A 23,742-nucleotide genomic window follows, 5' to 3' on the forward strand; every position below is an offset into this window, starting at 1 on the left:
AAAGACTGTATACATCCAAGTAAGTCAGGCCACAAATAAAGTAAATGTTGATGGAATACGATCATTCCATTCGCACTCTGTGAAGAATTAGCATTGTGAGCAAGTAATACAAACATAGAAATAGTCCTCTTTAGGTCTTCAAAAGTTAGAAAAAGCATAGGCAGTTCCTCCATAGTCGATTTACAAAGAGCAATGCACAATACCTTGATATAAATGGCAGTAGTAGTGTATGGCTGTTTAGCTTGTGATATATTGGGAAGACAAAAAAAGTGTTCAATCTGTGTTTGGTGCTACATGTTTACTTGTTCTGTCTCAATGAGTGAAGGCAGCAGAAACAGTGGGAGTGTTAGTTTCTGGAGTCTTATAGGGTTATCCACATAACTCAGAATTTTAATAAACTAAAACCAAATGGATATTTTTAGTTAAATCCGCTACCATGGTATCAATTTTCCCAACTCTGCTATCATCACAGCTTGATTATTTTTGTGTATATTTTGCAATTTGGATTAAATTCTCTAAAATGTGTTTAGTGAAAAAACCTAATTGTTGCATTGCTGCATTGTTCTTCGGAGTGTGGTTGTGTTGCTAAAGGTATCACATCCCAGCTGGGTAAAAATAGAAGAGGTGGGTGTATGCAGCTTTAGAAAATGATTTGAGTGGAGGGATGTAGGAGTCCGCCGTGAAAGGCCAAAATATGCTGGAAGTGTGCATCAAAACTATATCATAGTAAATTTAAACTGACCACTACTGTCCATCTACTGCTGTGGCAATAGCATGAGCTAATGGTGCACTCTCATGATAATTAGATACCTATGGTATAATATTGTTTTTCCCCTGTCTGGATCAAGGCAAAAGTCATGGATCAAGTTGTTGGCATTTTAGGCAATAGGCAGTGATCCGCATTTGCGCCTCAGCAATGGCTGTGCTCGCATTTAAACAGCCCCATAGAAAAGCATTATAAAATGCTTTCCTATGGTCTTTCAGGTAACACTTGGCGTGAGGGCATCCAGCATCAGGCGACCAAAAGTGGAGTCCTGGGTTCATATCCTTTTGAACCATCGGATTAATTTTCTCTTATGGAAGATGTGATTTTATTACAGTTAAGACTAGAGCTTGACTATAACGAACTGCATATTTACCATATTTACCATGGTATACTGGTAGTGACATTCTTTTTGCAGACCTAACTGATCTAAATACATAACAGTAGGACAGTCCTCTATATCTGTCTTATATATAAATACAGGAAACCATCCTTAAATTTTTTTGTCAATTAGTAACCTAGAGTAGTGGCTCCCAAACTTTTTAGGTTCAAGGCGCCCCGACACACACTAACACAATCTAGTTATATTTTTTTATTTCTCCAGCCACCCTCCTGTTGGCCTACCTTGTGTGTCCAAGAGGGTGGCCTGAAGTCCTGGTCCTGCTGCTGGTTGGAGTGAGGGGCCTGGAGAAGCTCTTCGTGGTCCTCTCCCCTCATGCTACGGCTGCCTCCTCTCCCTCCTGTGTGGTTTCCCTGCAATAAGCTTGGAGGAAGTGACATAGGCTGAAAACAGATGTGTCCATCAATTTCAGCCTTCGTCATATATCTTTTATACAGTGATACACTTATAAAAATCCAAAAGGTGCAGGTGCGCAAAGTTGTAAAAAAAATAGCAACCAGAGAAATATACTTGAACAGATAATATGTGAGGTATACCAATATATACACACAAGTATATGCAGAAATAAAACCAAAATCAGTGGGCAGCTGAAGCATGCAGTGTGCATGAGAAAGCCCCGAGAGGCGGTTCGAAACATGTTGCACGTCCGAACCCGGAAGTCACTACAAGTGGATGGAGAGTCTGTGATCAGCTGGAATACACAGTGTGATAGAACTTGTATGGTTTATTCACTGACATCCAGGACTATACTCGATCTACTCCTACACTACTTTTTACTATTTTTATCATTAATATATTTGTTTATTTGGCAATTAAAGGAATATTTTTGTATACTTCAACCCTTCGGCTGACAGTGAGTTCATCAAGCACACTACTTGATCCTACGTTCTCCATGGGCTGATCCTCCCAGAGCCTGATAGTTTGGAGTGGAACTTCAACCACTCCACAATTGTGAGTTTTATACTTCTACATATACTTTACAAAATACTTTTTTTACAATATTGCACTAGCTTCTTGCTTTTATGTATTCTAGATTAAGCTGTTCCTGTGTACAAGTACAAGTGCAAGTATAAATTTGCTGATTACATTATATTTTATTTATTTTGCCTGACCACTTGGTGTTTTATGCATGCTTCAGCTGCCCACTGATTTTGGTTTTATTTCTGCATATACTTGTGTGTATATATTGGTATACCTCACATATTATCTGTTCAAGTATATTTCTCTGGTTGCTATTTTTTTTAAACAACTTTGCACACCTGCACCTTTTGGATTTTTATTCTTGATTTCTTGGAGGTTATTTATATCAGAACTCCTTGTAGGTTGCTGCATCTTCATAATATTATTTTATCAGTATTTAGCTGATTCCCTATTGCGCCAACTTATTCCTTACACATTCTTTTTTAGTGATACACCTATGCCGTATGTCTAAAACGTTAAAAGTATTAGGCTCAATGCCTAGCAGAATATAATTTTTATAGTGTAATCAGATGTGAAAAAAAAAGATTAATGTACCTCCATGCAACATAAAATTGTCTTGATCCTAAAATGTAAACTTTCATTGTTATAGAAAGGGAATGACTTGTAAAGAACTGAAAGTTAATGCCAGCCTTGTACACACAATGCGGATGATTCATCTAATTTGTGATCTTATTTTATTTAAGTGTGTAGTATAACTACTGGTGAATCGCTGTTTAATCCATTCATGAAGAAAATAATGTCTGGTTTTGCTAAAAATGCCAGCTGCCATGCAAAATTTGAAAGCACGTGCAAAGTCAAAGAAATATTGTGATTTGATGAACCCTAAAGAGCAGCTTTAATATACTTGTAATTCGAGTTGTAGAGTAGTTATTATACATGCAATTCCCTCATTAATTTTTGTTTTAAAATAAGGAGAATTGTTATGGTAGGATTAAAAAAATTAAAAATGATTAATGCCCTGCCCTGTACTAGCACTTATTCCAGTATTGAGTAAAGTAGAATAGGCACACAAAAAAATAACCCACACAAGCATGGAGAGCATAAAAAGATATGCCATTTATGCTCTGGACACCATTACAATTTAAGTGCATTTGAGGTTTTGGTGTCATATTCATGCAATATTTGGGTCAGTGAGTGAGGTAAGTTGCTAACATTACTCTGCCCCAAAGCCAACTCACACTCATCTGAGCTATACTGTTTACCTGCCAATGAGAGCAACTTTTTATTTTGTGAAAAGGAGAGAAGTTGCAAAACCAAACTGATTTAAACAGGGAGAAAAACATAGCATTAAAGGGGCACTATAGTCACCAGAACAACTGCAGCTTATTTTATTTGTTCTGGTGAGTATAATCATTGCCTTCAGGCTTTTTGCAGTAAATACTGTCATTTCAGAGAGGTTTCTTTACACCCTATATCACATTTAAAACTTGCCCCTTTCGAGGGCGGGGTCTGGCAGCCATGCTGAGCGGACGCATGCAGAAATAGCTCCACACTCAATAGCGAATTTAGTACAATTATCCCTGTCGAACCAGCAGATTTTACTTGAGCACTGGTGCCTGTGGGTACCTGAGACTTTGGGGATATCAACACTGCTGTTGTGCACTTACCTGCACTGAACCTTTTAACATACGTGGGCTACAGTGCTGCGGCCTGGTGGGAGAAGCAGCCAATTTCCTGCATGCTGTGAGTGCTAAACTTGGGGTCTGTCGGATTGCTTGCTCCTCTCTCCCGTTTTGCACCGGTGTAGGTAGGATATCCCAGTCCTCTCTGCAGAGAGACTATATATATATATATATATATATATATATATATATATATATATATATATATATATATATATATATATATATATATATATATATATATATATATATATATAAAATGAAAAGAAGATAGCACTCCCAGGACTTGTAAATAAAAATAAAACTAAACTTTTAATCAATCAGCAAGCAGTCGACGTTTCAGTCTGTTAACCACAGACTTTCATCAGGACTAATGCACAACACCATAAAATGACATATATATACAATAAATACATATTGGTAATCAACTTACCCACCACCAAACCAATTACGTCTCCCTGTCAGCTCCGGCTGGGTTTGCCGCGGGTTCCGCTGACGTCAGTGCGTGCGTCGCGATGACGTCATTACACGGCGCCGGCGTCATCACACCACGTGACCACATGTCCATCGGCATCATGGGGAGTGTTGTCATGGAAATAGACTCCATGGCAACCAAATAAAAACAACAATAAACGGCTGAAACGGCATTTAGAAGAACGCTTAAATAACATTACTTAGTCTAGATACGTAAATGTAACCACTATCCCCATATAACCGGGAGATTTAGGGCTTTTAACAATTATAGTTCGAGGCAGAACAATATCATAGATAAATCTTTAAAGGGGCAGAACACTGAAGGGATGAATTTTCTAGGATGCCCAAAGAAAATTACAAATTACATGGACGGGCCCATAATACTATTGTATAGAAAAATCCTTACTTATAGTAAAGTGTATACCAAATAGTCCTGTCCCAAAATTACTTCAGGTTCGAGACGGAGTGGTACAGACAAATTGCTGGTACATCCATGGGTGCAGCCATGGCACCCATGTATGCCAACGGTTACATGTTTGAATTTGAAACCAGACATATTCTGGAACCCTATCATGACCGTATCCTGAAGTATGCAAGGTATATCGACGATATTTTTATGTTGGTCACTGGTTCTATAGCCGAGGCCAAAGAAATGGTCCAGTCCATCAATATAAGCACCAGTAACATTAAACTAACAGCGGTGATGGATGAGGCATCTGTTGATTTCCTGGACATCAGAGTACTACGTGAGGGGATGAGGCTGGCTTATACTCTATACTCTAAGCCGACGGACCGAAATACTATTCTTCAGGCCAATAGCTTCCACCCTGGTTCATTAAAAAACTCTCTACCCTACTCGCAATTCTTGCGTGTCCTGAGGAATAACTCAGATCCAATAAGAGCCCAAGAACAGCTAGGGCTAATGTGGGAGAAGTTTCGGCAACGTGGATATACATGCCAGATTTTACAGAAGGCACTTGACCGAGGGTTGGCTACAATTGACACTCCTGTTCCAAAGGCAAAAACCGACAGATTGGTCTTCCCCACCACGTTTACAACATCATCTCTCAAATTTAAACAAATCATTGAGGCAAATTGGAGAACACTCAGCAATGATGTGACATTACCTCCAATATTCCAGAATCCTCCTATGTTTTGCTACAAGAGGAACAAAAATCTGAGGGATCTGCTAGTGAACACCGATCCAGTTCACTGCTATACGAAGGGTAGCACTCCACAGAATCTGGGATGCTATCGCTGTCTAGGATGTGTGACTTGTGGACACATGATTCCCGGAAAGACGTTCACACATCCACACACGGGAACCAGCTTTCGCATCCAACATCGACTAACATGTACCAGCGATTTCGTGATATATAAACTCATGTGTCCGTGTGGTTTAACGTACATTGGGAAAACGGACTTGCCCCTGAGGGAACGTATCCGAAACCATAGGTCCAGCATCAGAACAGCATACAGGGACCAGAAGTCGGAGTTACCGGTAGCAAAGCACTTTTTTGAACTTGGCCACAACTTACCATCTATGAAGCTCATGGCTATAGATCATGTCCCTGTACCTAGGAGGGGGGGTGATCGAAAAAGGATGCTCCTTCAAAGAGAACTGTTCTGAATAAGGACACTACAAACAGTCCACCCTCTTGGACTGAATGAGAAATATTCGTTGTCTGTGTTCTTATAGTCCAATACCTCGGATGACCTGATGTATACTGGCATAGGTGTTGGGGGCCCGCCCTTGGGGTTAAGCTACCTCCCTGGTTGTCCAGTTTTGAGGATGGTCATTTGCTCCATATTTTTATATTTTTTCATACTTTTTCATATTTCTATGTGTCTGTATGCAATACTGACCAGTATAGTTAGTACAGTGGCACGGGGACCGATCCACATAGTGGGTTCTCCACATGTGTGCTTTACTGATATTATTCATCTATATATTGTTTTTCCCCGATTTGTTGTTCCTTATCTGGTCATTTATAAATTACTTCTGCAAGCCATCTAGTGGGTATACCCTGGAGTCCTGGTTAATATACAGTTGGGCCCATTATTCAGTCTCCATATAGATTCTCATACCTTAGTCCAATTTCTTTGGACATTGTTTGGCTTAATTGTTTCCTTAGTCGCTAAATTTGTTGGGTCACTATGACAGGTTATTTGACTAGCAGGCCCTGATGTCTTTGTGATTATATATTTGGTATACACTTTACTATAAGTAAGGATTTTTCTATACAATAGTATTATGGGCCCGTCCATGTAATTTGTAATTTTCTTTGGGCATCCTAGAAAATTCATCCCTTCAGTGTTCTGCCCCTTTAAAGATTTATCTATGATATTGTTCTGCCTCGAACTATAATTGTTAAAAGCCCTAAATCTCCCGGTTATATGGGGATAGTGGTTACATTTACGTATCTAGACTAAGTAATGTTATTTAAGCGTTCTTCTAAATGCCGTTTCAGCCGTTTATTGTTGTTTTTATTTGGTTGCCATGGAGTCTATTTCCATGACAACACTCCCCATGATGCCGATGGACATGTGGTCACGTGGTGTGATGACGCCGGCGCCGTGTAATGACGTCATCGCGACGCACGCACTGACGTCAGCGGAACCCGCGGCAAACCCAGCCGGAGCTGACAGGGAGACGTAATTGGTTTGGTGGTGGGTAAGTTGATTACCAATATGTATTTATTGTATATATATGTCATTTTATGGTGTTGTGCATTAGTCCTGATGAAAGTCTGTGGTTAACAGACTGAAACGTCGACTGCTTGCTGATTGATTAAAAGTTTAGTTTTATTTTTATTTACAAGTCCTGGGAGTGCTATCTTCTTTTCATTTTTTGTATTTCGCTGGACTAGCACCGGGCATATACATTTGGATTGTGGAGTGCAGGATTATTTTGTTTCCATATATATATATATATATATATATATATATATATACATACGTACACAGGGCTCAACATATTCCAGGTCGCCATGGGGACTAGACATTTTGCCCTGGCGCCTGGCATTTGTCAGCCCTTTGCTAGCAGGAAACATTAAAGCCGGCCGCCGCAGGGAGCATGGAGGCGACACGTGAGGGAGAAGTAACCTTCCTGCAGTTCCTCTCTGCTCTCTTGCGCGTTGTTTAGTAACATGACGTCACTCTGGCCCCGGCATCATTACAGAGAGCGTGCAGAGTCGCAGAGAGAAACTGCAGAAAAACTGAGAAGAGACACAATGGACGCCAGGGAAATACCCACTCAACTCTCCCAAAGGCTGGGTGGATTTAAATAAAAATAGGGGGGGTGAGGTTTCTCACACACACAGAGACTGCCCCCACACAGAATGACCCATGCACACACACACAGAATGATCTATACACACAAACTGACCCCCCGCACACACAGACTGACCCCCCTCCCCCCCCACACAGATTGACCCATACACACAAACTGACCGCTCCCCACCCCCAAAAACTGACCCACCCCCACCTCCATACTGATCCCCCAGACTGATCCACACACAGACTGACCCAAACACAAACGGACCTCCCCCCCCCCCCTCCACTCACACTTACATAGACTGAACCACACTTACCAGCAGCTGCCTGGTTGCCTCTGTGCAGAGAAGAGCTGTCTCTCCCCTGCACTGCTCTCTATGACCCAGGAGGAAGTCCTCGCAGCACAGTGCCCCCTCTGGCCGCACGGGAAAAAGGGTGGGGGTCGGAGCACAATGGGGGAACTGCATGATGTAGGGCCCCCCTCTAGTTCCCCCCACAGTGGCCCCAGAGATCCAGCGGCCCACAAGGTCTGCATTGGTCACCTAAGATGGGACAAGGTAAGAGGGCAATCTGTTGCTAAATGGTGTGCCACATTACTGGAGAATGTTGCCAGAATACTATTGGCATCATGATGCTATGAGTAACACTTCAATATTTTTTTTTTTCTGCATCACTAGACAGTTGATTATAAAACTTAAATTGGCACTATAGTGTCATGAACACAAACGTGTATACCTGACACTATAGTTCTAAAACCGCCATCTAGGTGGTCGGCCTCCCTTACTTCTTGTTGATTTAGTAACCTTTTTACAGTGCCGCCAGTGGCTCCTCTTCTCTGGCCATGCCCCCAATCCACCTCTTTGGCTGACATCATCAGAATTGATGCTCTCAGCCAATCACAATGCTTTCCCATAGGGAAAGCATTGGATTGGATGAGATCGTCAATTCTGATAATCTCAGCCAAGGAGGCGGGGACAGAGCCAACACTGCCCTGGTTAATCAGCATCTCCTCATAGAGGTGCTTTGAATCAATGCATCTCTGAGGAAAGTTTTGCGTCTCCATGCAGAGAGTGAAAATACTGAACGTCAGTGTTGCACACTGCGCAGCACTCCTCCAGGAAGCACCTCTAGTGTCAGTCTGAGGAGTGGCAATTAGAGGTGTTCCAAAGGCTGTAATGTAAACACTGTCTTTTCTTTGAAAAGGCAGTGTTTACTTTAAAAAGCCGGCAGTGACATACTATACTCACCGTAACAACTATGTTAAGCTGTAGTTGTTCTGGTGACTAATGTCCTTTTTAAATAAACACTACAGCCTACTATAGTGCAAGAAGACTTTGGATGCAGTCCCTCCATGTTTGTTTTTGGCGCTATGCACAATATTTCATAGAAACACTTACCATACAGACTTCCATGGCTAGTTTTAAAGGACCACTATAGTGCCAGGAAATCAAACAAATGTTCCTGGTACTATAGGGTCTTTAGGTCCCGTCCCGTCCCCCCCCCCCTCCACCCTCCACCCTCATGGTCCCACTCTTGCCGGGCTGAAGGGGGAGGAAGGGCTTAAACCCTTACCTTTCTCCAGCGCCGGGCTCCCTCGGTGCTGGGGAACTCTCCTCCCGACGTCATCGCTGCATGTGTGGCAAAAGCCGTGTGCATTCAAGCAGTCCAATAGGAAAGCATTTGTCAATGCTTTCCTATGGACGTCCAGTGTCTTCTCACTGTGATTTTCAGATGGACCTGGCACCCAGACCACTTCATTGCGCTGAAGTGGTCTTGGTGTCTATAGTAGTCCTTTAAATGTACCAGTATCTGTAGAAAGAGGAGAGCTTGAGACTCTAAAGATATAGAAATTAATATTTAAAAAAAATATCCATCAATCAACAGTTTAATGAATATAACCATTAATAAAAAATAAATATAGTTTAGGAAGAAGAGAAATACCCATTAACATCTCTTAAACCATAATTATTGCTTGCTAGCAGTAGATGGCTTGAGTGACATGTCACTCATAAGATGATGGTGCAGCTGTTAGAGTAGGAGATTATCTTGTATACAGGATGGCTGACCCAATTCAGCTCCCTTATGTAGGAAATAAATGTAATAATTGTTAGGTGTAATATTACGTTTGTGTTGCCATTCACTCCAAAATATGTGCTGTACTATGTGTTTATATGTAGATGGTACAAGTGTGTCCTTTATTTTTATTTTTTTATCTTACATAATTTTTTTTAAAGCAGAAAATCACTTCTCTGCTACTGAGAATTCAATACCTTTATTGCCTGCTGTTTCTGGAGAGTTGTGCTGTATTCAGTGAAAACTAACCGAGAAAATGCCACTATTCCTTGAATGCAGATTTGTAGTTGTAAAATGAATATTCCCTTCAGCAAAATCTCACACCCTATTTTCATAACAACCATAGATGTCTTATGAACGCGATGTTCAGAAATGGAGCAATCAGGCTCACGTTGTTGTCATGGATACACTGAACATGTCTCCCTCTTCAGTTGTCAAAACAACTCTTAGATTGTACCATCCATCTACTATTTATAGGGGAGCTGATTTTAAAAATGTTTTTATTTTTCAATTTTCAAAGATAAAATTAAAACCCCCCCTCGCTCACAAAAAATAAAATAAATTATTTTTTGTGCTGTGCATTCAATACCCTTTTTGAATATCTTTTTGAAAATGTGATCTTTGCTTGTTTTTGTTAGATTCTAGGGCCTTTCAGGACATTACATTAGTCATCCTAAGGAAAACTCAAGGCAACACACCAATTTGTATTGCTATTACTACCTTGGAGCAATTATATCAAGGGCTAGTTACAAGGGTTTTGGCAACACAAATATAGGAACTGAAGGAAAACGTGTCTATTAGAATAGCCATGTGAAAGGGATATCCACCTTTACAGCATGCATCTGCTCGTCGCATCTCTTAGCTGGATTTAAACATGGCTTTTTAATGTCACCTTGTGTTTTAGAAATTATTTTTAAAAATAAATGTGTTTTTTTTTTTTGTTTTTTGCTTTTCCTTTGACTAGACCTACATTACAAATAACAATGGTATGAGAGACACTTACTGTTTTTCTTAAAGGTGCAATAACTTCGGCTCTGCCTTCCCGGATAAATATCAGAGAATAAACAAAATATGTCTAGCACTCCTTATTGTGAAAAGGTAATATCCCTTTATTGGCAAAACAGCAACTTTTCGACTGTGTATCCTCATCAAGCAATTGCTTGATAAAGACAGACAGTTGCTGTTTTGCCAATAAAGGGATATTAGTAGTAGTTTTTCATGTCTGTGACTAAGACCCTGCTCGCTACATACAGCAACTTGCACAATTAGGATCAAAATGTTAGTCTGTCAGTCCGTTTTGAATGGTGGACCATTGTTTATATATATATAAAGGACTGTATGTGGACGTTAATTAGTTGCTGATAGACAAATGCAGCACTACAGTTTTTGGTGAGGCGGGATTAACTTACATAATTTTGTGCCAGCCTAGCATTTCTAGATCTACACCTGTGTATAGGTTATTTGACTCCCTTGCTGGCGTATGGATTTGGGTATGTTGTTTTTTTTTTGGGGGGGGGGGGGGGGGGGGGTTTATCCATTACCTGGGAAAAAGATAACTGTCCTATATAGATATACACACAGAACTGATCATAAAAATTGTTAAGGGTTTTCTTCCTTAGTACCAGGAGAAAATGACAAGTGTCTTTTAGTACATAGACTTCTGTATTTCAGAGATCCACATTCACTTAGAAACATAGAATGTGATGGCAGATAAGAACCATTCGGCCCACCTAGTCTGCCCAATTTTCTAAATACTTTCATTAGTCCCTGGCCTTATCTTATAGCTAGGATAGCCTTATGCCTATCCCACGCATGCTTAAACTCCTTTACTGTGTTAACCTCTACCACTTCAGCTGGAAGGCTATTCCATGCATCCACTACCCTCTCATTAAAGATACTTCCTGATATTATTTTTAAACCTGTGTCCCTCTAATTTAAGACTATCTCCTCTTGTAGTGGTAGTTTTTCTTCTTTTAAATATAGTCTCCTCCTTTACTGTGTTGATTCCCTTTATGTATTTAAATGTTTCTATCATATCCCCCCTGTCTTGTCTTTCCTCCAAGGTATACATGTTAAGATCCTTTAACCTTTCCTGGTAAGTTTTATCCTGCAATCCATAAACCAGTTTAGTAGCCCTTCTCTGAACGCTCTCTAAGGTATCAATGTCCTTCTGAAGATACGGTCTCCAGTACTGCGTACAATACTCCAAGTGAGGTCTCACCAGTGTTCTGTACAATGGCATGAGCACTTCCCTCTTTCTACTGCTAATACCTCTCCCTATACAACCAAGCATTTTGCTAGCATTTCCTGCTGCTCTATTACATTGTCTGCCTACCTTTAAGTCATCAGAAATAATCACCCCTAAATCCCTTTCCTCAGATGTTGAGGTTAAGACTCTATCAAATATTCTGTACTCTGCCCTTGGGTTTTTACGTCCAAGATGCATTATCTTGCACTTATCCACATTAAATGTCAGTTGCCACAACTCTGACCATTTTTCTAGTTTACCTAAATCATTAGCCATTTGGCTTACCCCTCCTGGAACATCAACCTTGTTACAAATCTTAGTATCATCAGCAAAAAGACATACCTTACCATCAAGACCTTCTGCAATATCACTAATAAAAATATTAAAGAGAATGGGTCCAAGTACAGATCCCTGAGGTACCCCACTGGTGACAAGCCCAAGCTTCGAATATACTCCATTGACTACAACCCTCTGTTGCCTGTCACTCAGCCACTGCCTTACCCATTCAACAATATTGGAATCCAAACTTAAATATTGCAGTTTATTGATAATCATTCTATGTGCAACAGTGTCAAAAGCCTTACTGAAATCTAGGTAAGCAATGTCTACTGCACCACCCTGATCTATAATTTTAGTTACCCAATCAAAAAAATCAATAAGATTAGTTTGGCATGATCTCCCTGAAGTAAAACCATGTTGTCTCTGATCTTGATATCCATGTGTTTTTAGATGTTCAACAATCCTATCCTTTAACATGGTTTCTATTACTTTCCCCACTACTGAAGTAAGGCTTACTGGCCTATAGTTTCCCGACTCCTCCCTATTACCTTTCTTGTGAATGGGCACAACATTCGCCAACTTCCAATCATCTGGGACTACTCCTGTTATCAATGATTGGTTAAATAAATCTGTTAATGGTTTTGCTAGTACACCACTAAGCTCTTTTAATAGCTTTGGGTGTATTCCATCAGGTCCCATTGACTTATTTGTCTCTACTTTTGACAGTTGAAATAGAACCTCTGCCTCTGTAAACTCACGTGTAATAAGTGACTAATTTATCCTTTTTCTTAACTTGTATGAAGCCACCGTTTATGAAACTTTATTCACACAGTTGAATGATAATATTTTGGGACTGAATATCTTTTAAGGACACAGCTTCAGTGTGAATAAAAAAAAAAAAACATTGGGGGGCTATTGCGCATGCGTGGCAAATTACCACTATACCAATTAACATATCCTCTGTGTTCAGAGTCTACATGCAGTGCATGTTTGAGGCACATTTTGAAAAACAAATATTTTTTCGCAAATTAGTCTGACCTGCATTTATCATTCTTTCTAACCTTGGTCAAGAGAACAAGTCCCAATTAATGTTTGGATTTTTTTCGTGATAGTACATAATAGTAATATCAAATTTTGTTTTTCCTTGTAGGCAAAGGTGGCTGCAGCGGATGAAAGGAGATTTCAGCAACAGATCATAGCCCAACAAAAGAAAGACTTAACATCCTTCTTAGAAAGTCAGAAGAAACAGTATAAGATTTGCAAAGAAAAGATTAAAGAGGCATGTGTGCTACAATGACTGCGATGGTCTTAATGGGGAATGGGCAATACAGCAAAATTCACAACAACCTGACCAACAGTTTCTGCTACTATCTTCCTGATTCCTGTATCCACCGATCCGATATGATAACCTACTTTTATTTTCAGGATTCCAAACTTGTTTTTAAAAATGATGTTTCCTCAGTAAATTCAGTCTTCAGCTATATTCAGTGAATTCACTACAGTTCACCCTCAAAGTCTTTCCTTGTGGGCCTTGCATATTACAGTTTTGCTTGGATATCACTTTTAAATCACTTGCCATCCATTGGAGGGATCTAGTATGGCCGCCCTAGCTCAAGAAATGTAAAAATACTCTTTTCCTGAGCTCCATAAATATATACCTGGTACTGGAGTTGGTGTTGGTAACACATGTGATTTAGTTTAACATACATGCAGTCAAATGTTTATTTCTGGTATTGTCTACTGCTCATTCAAATTTCTGAAATTAGAAAAAAAAAAGCCTTACACAGTGTACCACAAAGCAGTTTGGTAACCAAAAGGAATTTGGCAGGATTCTGATCTTATTTTTTCTGTCTCCATCAAGATTCTCTTATACTCTAGTCTTTTGGTTTACTCCTCATCTAGTCTTTTGGTGTACATCCATTACGGGCCAATATATATTTAACAAAGGATATTGAGGTTTTTGTACACCCGGCATAACACAGGTTATTTAAAGTTTAAGTGTACATAAATTTGGAGAGAGAAAATAAAATGATGGGGTTTTGTTTTTCTTTGGAAACACTGACATTTTAAAAGAAAACTATTTTCTTGATGTGCATTAAAACCATACCTGACTTCCCTCATATGATTTATTTTTAAATAGCTCTCAATGGCACGTGTGTCCAGTTTTATATATGATGAGTGCACAGTGTCTGATCATTATCCACAGATTCATAAGAGAACAGTTTAATGTAAAGGACATGAGCATACTCCCAGTCTTGCCTAATCGGTTTAATGTGTTTTGTTTTGTTTTGGGGGGGGGGGGGGGGGTTTATTTGTTTTTATAACTATGCTGATCTTCTAAAAGTTCATGTGATAAATTTGGAAGAAGATGCTACAAGCATCCTCATCCAGGGTACATTATTATTATTATTATTGCAATTTATATAGCGCCAACAGATTCCGTAGCGCTTTACAATATTATGAGAAGGGATTTAACTATAGATAGGACAATTACAAATAAACTTACAGGAACAATACATGTTTAACATCACTGATTGGCTCTCTCCAACGTTCAGGAGATGAATGAGGACCATAGCACGCCCAAGAAAGAGAAGCAAGAACGTATATCAAAGCATAAAGAGAACCTCCAGCACACTCAGGCTGAGGAAGAAGCTCAACTCCTTAGCCAACAGAGACTGTACTATGAGAAAAACTGCCGACTCTTCAAGAGGAAGATCATGATTAAAAGGCATGAGGTTGAGCAACAGCACATCCGTGAGGTATCTTCGTTTCCTAACTATGCTTTCACTCTGTACTAGTGCTGAGTGAATGATGATTTTGCAAGATTTATTTAGTAAAGGGATTTTGAATTTTTTTCCCAAACCTTCAAGCTTTGTAGTGTATTAATGTAGAGCAATAAAGATGTATGTTAAACACAAATTAGATACATTTTCTAGGTAAACTCTAACAGCAATGCTGATGGTTCCATAATAAGCCAGTTGGTTAAGTGGTATTGGTTAACTTTTATTAAAACCAAAGGAGATAAAAAAGAATATAGGTGTGCGAGTTCCCATAGTAAGGGTAAGGCAAGTTAAATTGCCCAGGCTAATTACAGCCACAAATAGGAGCATTCAAGGAAGCTTGTTAGTAACCGGATTATATACTGCTTTCCATGAGGTACTTTTTCATTGGTTTGTTTTGTTTCAATATATTTGCTAAATTTTGCATGCATAAAAAGATTTGAAGCCAAAGGCTATTTAAATTCAACTAAAAGCTTTGGAAATTCTTCCTCTCTGCATCTCCTCTCCTAAATTTTGAGGGTTATTCTATTGCATTCTTGTTAGAGTATATTTTAATGCAGTGTTTGTGTCCACTGTCCTACCACAGGAGCTCAATAAGAAGAGAACCCAGAAAGAGATGGAGCATGCCATGTTAATCCGGCACGATGAATCCACTAGGGAACTTGAGTACCGACAGCTACACATGCTACAAAAGCTTCGGATGGACTTGATACGTCTGCAGCACCAAACAGAACTGGAAAACCAGTTGGAATATAACAAGCGCAGGGAAAGAGAGTTGCACAGGAAACATGTGATGGAGCTTCGGCAGCAGCCCAAGAATCTAAAGGTCTTTGTTTCATGTTTTGTTTATTTTTTTTTAAATCAAAACTTTTTTCCAACAAACTTATTGAAAATTAGAACATGCCGCAAAAGCTCAAGTGAACAAGTCTTCCTTGAAGGAACACTGTAGACACTATAGATCAGGGGTACAGAAAGGGTAGATCTCCAGATCTTTTAAAACTACAGCTTCCATGTTGCTGTTTCATTTTAAAGGCATGCAAAGCATCATGGGAGTTGTAGTTCTACATCATCTGGGAATCTACCTTTCGGGCACCCTCACCATAGATGCTTCAACTGATTAAAGTGGTTATGATGCCTGGACCCAAATCGCTGCTAAATGGTTTACTGCAACCCGGCCTCCACTCATAAATTGGTGGAAACAGAGCTCCACCTCATGCCATACCAGACATAACAGGCAGTGATGGGCCGAGTGGCCGCTGGGAGCACTGCCTTATACCTAGTATGAATTGGTAAAGCATAGCTCCGCTTACACATTTTTATCATGTGAAACCGGCAGTGGGCTAGGGATGAAGCATCTCTAATAAATGGCCATTAAATGGTTTAGCAGTGATGCGGGACCCAGCACCTACAGACTAGTCACTGTAACCAATTCAGTCAGGTGTAGTGGTTATGGTACCTACAGTGTTCCTTTAACCCCTTAAGGACACATGACATGTGTGACATGTCATGATTCCCTTTTATTCCAGAAGTTTGGTCCTTAAGGGGTTAAAGAAGTGTCACACCAGATATTATCACAAATATATTTTCTTAAATTGCAGTTCGCCCAATAAACTACTCTTTGTAGTGAACGAAAAAATGAATTCTGAAATGTATCCAAAATATCTTATTTGAAAAGATTCTCTAATTTGGCTATTTTAGACCAAAATTTGTAGTTACAGCTGTAACAATGTAAAACATTTGGTCAACTGAATTTTGAATATCACGATCATATGTTCAATTCATCCATGCTCGTGGTCAGTCCTTGCATCCATCCCATGGTATTGGCACTGTTTGTTGTGTGTAGTTTTTGCTAAATTTAGATAATTAAATACATTGCTTCATATGTTTTCTGCACATTTTCTAGTAATTACCTTATTTTTTTAGATGAATATAAATATGAAGACTGTATACACTAACAAATACTCAAAAACTAAAAATGTTGGTGAAAACTAAATTTAAAAAGATTTCACTACAGGACATATTAGCCAAGTATACACCCATCTTGTAAAAAAAAAAAATTTGCACTGTAATATTTCTTACACCAAGTATGTAACGGTCTCGTATACTTCACCCACTGAAATTAGTGTTTTCAGTATCACTACATTTCAGAAAAATGTTTAAAAAATGTACATGCCCACTGCTGACATGAAGTCATACACTCAAAATATTGTTAGATAGGTCAAAATAACGATTCAGGGTTTTGATTGAGTGTAGGTAAAATAAATAATATATTTAGAATGCAGGTATTTCTTTCACCTGATTTACCTGTAGTGATATTTTCTGACTGCAATTGCATGCCATTCCAAAACTAGATAAATACTATGAAACATGAACAGCAAGTTTAGATGTTTTAAAAATGAACAAAACTTTTCACTGTCTTCAAGTTGGCTACAATCTTTCTGTTTGGATTCCAGTGTGATTGATCAAAGGAGGGTTTGGCTACTAACCTCCTTTGTTTTGTCTGTAAAAAGGTTTTTATTACATCCCAAAATATATGCTTATAATGTTTTAATTGTTTCTTAAGACACTTGTGCCAAGCTATATTTTCGTGTGTGCTTTTGTTTTTGCAAACTGAAATTCTTATATGCCCGTCAAACCTCAATGGCAGGTGATGGAAATGCAGATCAAAAAGCAGTTTCAGGACACATGCAAAGTGCAGACTAAGCAGTATAAGGCCCTAAAGAATCACCAGCTGGAGGTATCCCCAAAGTGTGAGCACAAGACAATACTCAAGTCCCTAAAGGACGAGCAGACACGCAAATTGGCCATCCTGGCTGAACAGTATGAGCAAAGCATCAATGAAATGATGGCCTCGCAGGCGGTAAGAAGCACCTCCTATCGCATTGTAATATTATCGTATAATAAGATTTATTGCATAAAATGCAAATGATTTGAGTTGTCCGGTTGCAAGGACAGCACATTGATGCAGCAGTGTTTATTAATACATAAACCGTTAGATTCTAAAAAAACATGCATAGCCACTGTCTTTATGTTGTCTACAATATTTATATGTGGATTCTAATATTATTAAAGGGACACTATAGGCGCCATTCACCTTTAACTTAATTAAGCTTTTTTGGTGCATAGGTCAGGGCTTGAATTTAGAATCCAGCTAAAAATGTTAGGACCCAGATTATTTTTTTTTTTTTAAAAAACAAAGTTTCATTTTCAGCTTCAAAAATACCGTTCTTTAAGGGACACTATAGTCACCAGAACCACTGCTGTTTAATGTAGAGTTTCTGGTGTCTGTATCTTGTCTCTTAAGGCTTTTCAATGTAAACACTGCCTTTTCATAGAAAAGGCAGTGTTAAACTTGCTTCCTAGTAACACCTCTAGTGGCTGTCATTCAGATGGCCACTAGTGGCACTCCCTAGTCCAGTGCTACACCGTGTGCAGTACCTACGTTCAGCGTCTCCACGCTCTGCATAGAGGTGCTGAATGTTCCCCATAGAGATGCATTGATTCCCCAAGCAGGGCTAATCAAAAAAAGACTGTGGGTGGAGCGAATTCAGAAAAGTGAATTTTTTCACAACCGGTTCAGTTTGATTCAATGCATCTTTATGAGGAGATGTTCATTAGTGCCTTTACATTATCCTCTCAATGCTTTTCTATGGGAAAGCATTGGCTTGGCTAAGATAATCAAGATGGATTATCTCAGCCATGGCGGCAGGGGCAGTCACAGGGAGACTGGCACGTTTGGGGATGCATCCCCAAGCAGGGCTAATCAAAAAAGACTGTGGGTGGAGCTTATTCAGAAAAGTGAATTTTTTCACAACCGGTTCAGTTTAAGCTTTAATCATATCTACATTCTCCTGCGACATACTTTAGTACTTCACTCTAGTTTAATGTGAATGTATGTTTTCTGTTTATCAAACATTCACTCTGATTCCAGCCCATGTGTGCTTCTCTGTAAAGTTTACAAACCTGAACATAAGATGTTAAATCTTGTCTTTGCATGCTACTCTTCTACCAAATATTGGGGCAACAGCTGCGGCTGGATGAGGCTCAAGAAGCAGAATGCCAAGCTCTTAGGCAGCAACTTCAGCAGGAGATGGAGCTGCTGAATGCTTACCAGAGCAAGATAAAGATGCAGACGGAGGCACAGCATGAGCGTGAGCTGCAGAAGCTGGAGCAGAGGGTATCTCTCCGTAGAGCGCACCTGGAACAGAAGGTATAAAAAATTCCCTTTTTGCATTCATGAACTGAACTGTAGAAATTAATTTCTTATCTATTTTCTAGTACATTCAGTTTAAACTCATCACAGTGTCAGTGCTATTTTTCAGAGTATATTGTTTTGTGTGTGACATTTTTGGAGTGTTTTTTGTTTTTGGATTTTATTTTCTTCTTCTTTTTCTTCTAGTCAATAAAATAGTGATTGAACTCCTGTATGTTCACCAGCATATTGTTGGTGAAAGTAATAGTTTTTGCACATTATAGTTTATTTCTGAAACTCAATCTTTTTAAAACTTAACTCCTTGTCTTTCCTCCTCCTAATACTGATCCTCCTCTCTTGCTCTCTCTTCAAGTCAGTGGTATCCTCATAAGTCCATCCTTGCAAGCTCGCTGTCTTGGCGTCATACTTGACTCTGGCCTCACCTTTGAGCCTCACATCCAGCATGTTGCCAAATCTTGTAAAAACATAACCCGCATCCGCCCCTTTCTTACAAAAGATGCTTCCAAGGAGCTTGTCCATGCTCTAGTAATTTCCCGCATGGATTATTGTAACCATCTCCTGATTGGTCTTCCCAAAAGCCATATCACCCCGCTACAGGCTGTAATGAATGCCGCCGCCAGACTGATTTTCCTCTCTAGTCGGTCCTCTCACACCTCACCCCTCTGTCAGTCCTTACATTGGCTCCCTGTATCCTATAGGAGTCAATTCAAAGTGCTAACCCATACATTTATAGCACTGAACAATTCTAGCCCCTCTTATATCTCTTCACAGATCCAAAGGTATGCCCCTCCTCGTTCCCTCCGCTCTGCCCATGACCAACACCTGAATGCTGCTCGCACCCTTACGGCCAACTCATGCTTACAGGACTTCTCGCGGGCGGCTCCCTTCCTATGGAATAGCCTGCCTACCCTCATCAGTCTCTCCCCTAGTCTTCAATCATTTAAGAAGTGCCTTAAAACCCATCTCTTTAGGAAAGCTTATGGCCTCCCAGAGTAACCACTACCTTACACACCTGTCTCTTGCTCTCTCCTAGAGGGCAGCACTCTACTCTCTCCTCCAGCTCTGCTTCACTCCCACCTTATTTGATTGCTATTTCTTGTCCTATTGTGTTTTACACCCCACCTCCTATAGACTGTAAGCTCGTTTGAGCAGGGCCCTCTTCAACCTATCGTTCCTGTGAGTTTTCTTGTAATTGTCCTATTTATAGTTGCATCCCCCCTCTCATAATATTGTAAAGCGCTATGGAATCTGTTGGCGCTATATAAATGGCAATAATAATATTTACAATTTGACTCCCCTCCCCCAATTTATTATTGAAATCAGAAGAGAAACTCTGTGTGAAAGCAACTTTGCAATGTATATTGTGAGTAGCAAAACTGGCATCATTGGGATTGCTGGTGTATTCTGAATCTAAAGCTCATGGAAATGGAAAACATGTCAGCACAGAGGCTACATGTTTTTTTCATGCCGATATCCAAGCAAATAGAAAACAAGAAACAAGCATTTCCAAAATTGTATAAGAAAGAATTCATAGCAACAGAATAAACAAATGTGTGTGTACAAGATCCAAGAGACCATGTAATTTGGATGGCATTATGTTCCCATGTTGTTTTATGCATTTTTTTATATTACACATTTATTTTTATTGTTTTGGTTGTTTTTTTAAGTAGGTCTAGGTTTTTTTTGCTCTCAGGGCAGCACAGGCACATATATGTCCAGTCTGCACAAGATTATTAGAAATTAGGCTCTTGGGTAGCCTTCCCTATTGGCAGTGTTTCTTTAATTCAGCCCCTGTACCTTTAGTTATATCACTAGAGAGGAGCTAGGAAGAGAGAATTGTTTTGTCTCGTTAGCCCCTCTCCCAAGGATGTTGCTAATGGACAGTCAGACAGGGGACTTTAATCTAAAGATACATTTTATAGACCCTCCCAGATATATTGGCTTATTGTAGTTTTGTCATTTTCAGGGGTCTTTGCCTATTTTACAAAGACCTCTGAAGATGACATTCCTATTTGTAGTGGGGTAGCTCGTAAGGGAAGCTAAAAGGAGTTATACATACCTGAAGCTCATCCTTGTTGGCTCCATCAGCTCGTGCTTTACATGCCCAGAACTGCATCAATATCGTACTCTGCATTCACAAGAGTTAAGTGCAGTGGTCTATGCGAAAATCGCAATAACCTCCATTGATGTACTCATGCATTGCCTTTTGTTAAGTGTTTATTCCCCATCTATTTTTTGTAAGTAATTGTACCTGAATATAAACTTTTAGCTGTAAACGTATTTTAACATAATTGCCTAAACATGTTTTATTCCTTTGTTTTAGATCGAAGAGGAGTTAGCTGCTCTTCAAAAGGAGCGCAGTGAGAGGATTAAACATTTGTTTGAACGCCAGGAAAGGGAAATTGAAACCTTCGACATGGAAAGTTTACGGATGGGCTTTGGAAATCTGGTGACGTTAGAATATCCCAAGGAGGACTATAGATGAGAGAGGCCAGTTTTTTTGCCATTCAAATAAAATTACAATAATAATATTAACAATGACAGCAAGGAGAACCTGCAAAACGTACATTCCCCATTTTAACGGGCGTGCTCTCTCTCTCTTCTCTCTCTCCCTCCCTCTCTGTCTCTTTCTATCTCTGACGTCCGTCGGACACTAGTGCCTGTAATTCTTTTTACTCACCAGGGTGCCTCTGGGCAAATCTGAGCACGGAGAAAGCTCCCTGGCATACCTCTCAAGTGTCCCTGATTGTCAATCAAATTTTCAAACCATCAGAAAACATTGGTGCTTGTTATACAAACCGAAGATTCAAACAACGGAAAGGAGTCTTGAAGTAACAGTTGTGTTTTGTGTTGAAACTCTTCCTTTACTCATAACCCCTTTTGTGGAAAGAGATAACTTGATTATTCAAAGTTTTGTCCATGAGTTCCTTGGGGAAGATGGTGAGAGGTATGTGTCCTTTATCTCAGTGTGAGGATTAAGAGGAATGGAAATTCTAGGCCTCTGAGAGAATGTTCTGCAAGGGTTCTATGTCATTCAAGGGGGAGCATTTAAGAGATGTGTGTACCTGATGTATCTGAATTACTCTAAGGGATGAAAGATTATGTGTTCATAAGTCCTCTACTGAGGCTAAATGATGTGTTCATGCAGTATGGTGAGAAATATCAGTCCTTTATTTCTTCATGGAATATGGTTGTCCACAGTTTTAGTCTGTCTCATATCCCATAATGCACAACTGTCGGCGAAATCTCTGATTAACCTCTTCAACCCTGAGCTAACCATTTGGGCAGTGTTATGTGATAAAATGATGACCTCTACTTTTGTCGAAGTATGGGGCCATCCATGGAACTTTTAAGAAGTTCAGTTACCATGATATAATCACACTGGCATTACTGGATTTAGATCTAGTGAAGTTGTCAAGCTTCTAAAGTGCCTGAAGCTTTAAAATTGGATGAGAACTCAGGGATGAAGTGATTAATTTATCGATATTCAATAACACTTCATGAGAGACTATAGAGAAATGAGGAGATATAGTAGAAAACAAAAAACCAACAAAAATGTGAAATGGTGTTGGTAATTACATATTTTATTCTGTTCAAGTACAAGCAAAAAAAAATTATATATATACTATTTAATACTTAAGAGAGAGAGAGGCATAAAACTGCAGCCTTAAGGTTACTGCTGCTGCGTTAAACATTGTTGTTTTTTTGGTATTTGTTCGTCAGGAATTTAAAAAAAACAAAAAAACAAAAAAAAGAAGAGATTTTATTAAACTATTGAGGTTTGATACATTTTACAGAAACCAATCATGTTGTATATATATATAGACATATTGTTTGGGGAGGGGGGAGAAGCAGAATTGGGAGGGATGTTGGGCAGATGGGGTGGGTAGAATGTCTTGTGACAATATATATTTTTATTTTGTTTGATTTTTTTTTTTTTTTTGATTTTTTTTTTTTCTTTTTTTTTTGATTTTTTTTTTAAGAAATATGCTGGCAGGAGCAGAAATTGTCTTTGAATTTTCATTGCACCTTTGACAACCTTAATCAGCCTTGCTTTCTACTCCAGTCCTGGTTTTCTTGTGTACATGCTGCAACATAATGTGAACTTTTCTGACATCAGGCACCTGTTTAATACTCAAGACCAAAAGCTACAATTTTCTCAAAGGCTTGGCAATTGATTGTGCCAAAACGTTTACGTTCTCCTACATATTTGATTTTCTAATTTTCAGTGATTTGTGTTTTTTTTTTTTTTTTTTTTTTTTTTTCTTTACTATAAATTAACTTACTATTTTTACTGGTTTAATTAAATCTTGAGAATATGTTATACCAATTGTTTTTGTGGTCTAAAAAAATTTAAATTTAAAAAATCTTATTTTATTAGTGAAATGCAAAGGTTTATTTTAAAGAAACAAGCAAAACATATTGTAATGGTTAATTTACCATGTGAATATTTAGACTCCCATTTTACAACTGTTCAGTTTCCTATTCTTCATTTTACAACCTGTGTTCTATTTTGTTTGCTTCTGCAGTAAGTCATACCTGGATGTTCTCTATTATTGGCAATTTAATATGGCAAATTCATGATGAAGTCCAGTATATTTCTCTAATCCCACTATGTAGCATTAGTTTGCTT

At 39.1% G+C, this 23,742-nt stretch overlaps 1 protein-coding gene across 1 annotated transcript in view; it reads left to right on the forward strand.

Moving 5' to 3' along the window:
- The window catches only part of TAOK3 (TAO kinase 3), a 140,573-nt gene extending 117,623 nt beyond the window's left edge, over window positions 1-22,950 (forward strand). Inside the window, exons 15-20 of the mRNA XM_063454181.1 lie at window positions 13,267-13,395; window positions 14,672-14,875; window positions 15,483-15,722; window positions 17,544-17,756; window positions 18,924-19,106; window positions 21,433-22,950. Of these exons, the coding sequence (XP_063310251.1) occupies window positions 13,267-13,395; window positions 14,672-14,875; window positions 15,483-15,722; window positions 17,544-17,756; window positions 18,924-19,106; window positions 21,433-21,594 (1,131 nt within the window). The 3' untranslated portion in view covers window positions 21,595-22,950. The remainder of the gene's footprint in view (window positions 1-13,266; window positions 13,396-14,671; window positions 14,876-15,482; window positions 15,723-17,543; window positions 17,757-18,923; window positions 19,107-21,432) is intronic.
- Window positions 22,951-23,742: the final 792 nt, after the last annotated feature.

Source organism: Pelobates fuscus, chromosome 5, assembly GCF_036172605.1.
Source record: "Pelobates fuscus isolate aPelFus1 chromosome 5, aPelFus1.pri, whole genome shotgun sequence".
Classification (NCBI taxonomy): domain Eukaryota; kingdom Metazoa; phylum Chordata; class Amphibia; order Anura; family Pelobatidae; genus Pelobates; species Pelobates fuscus.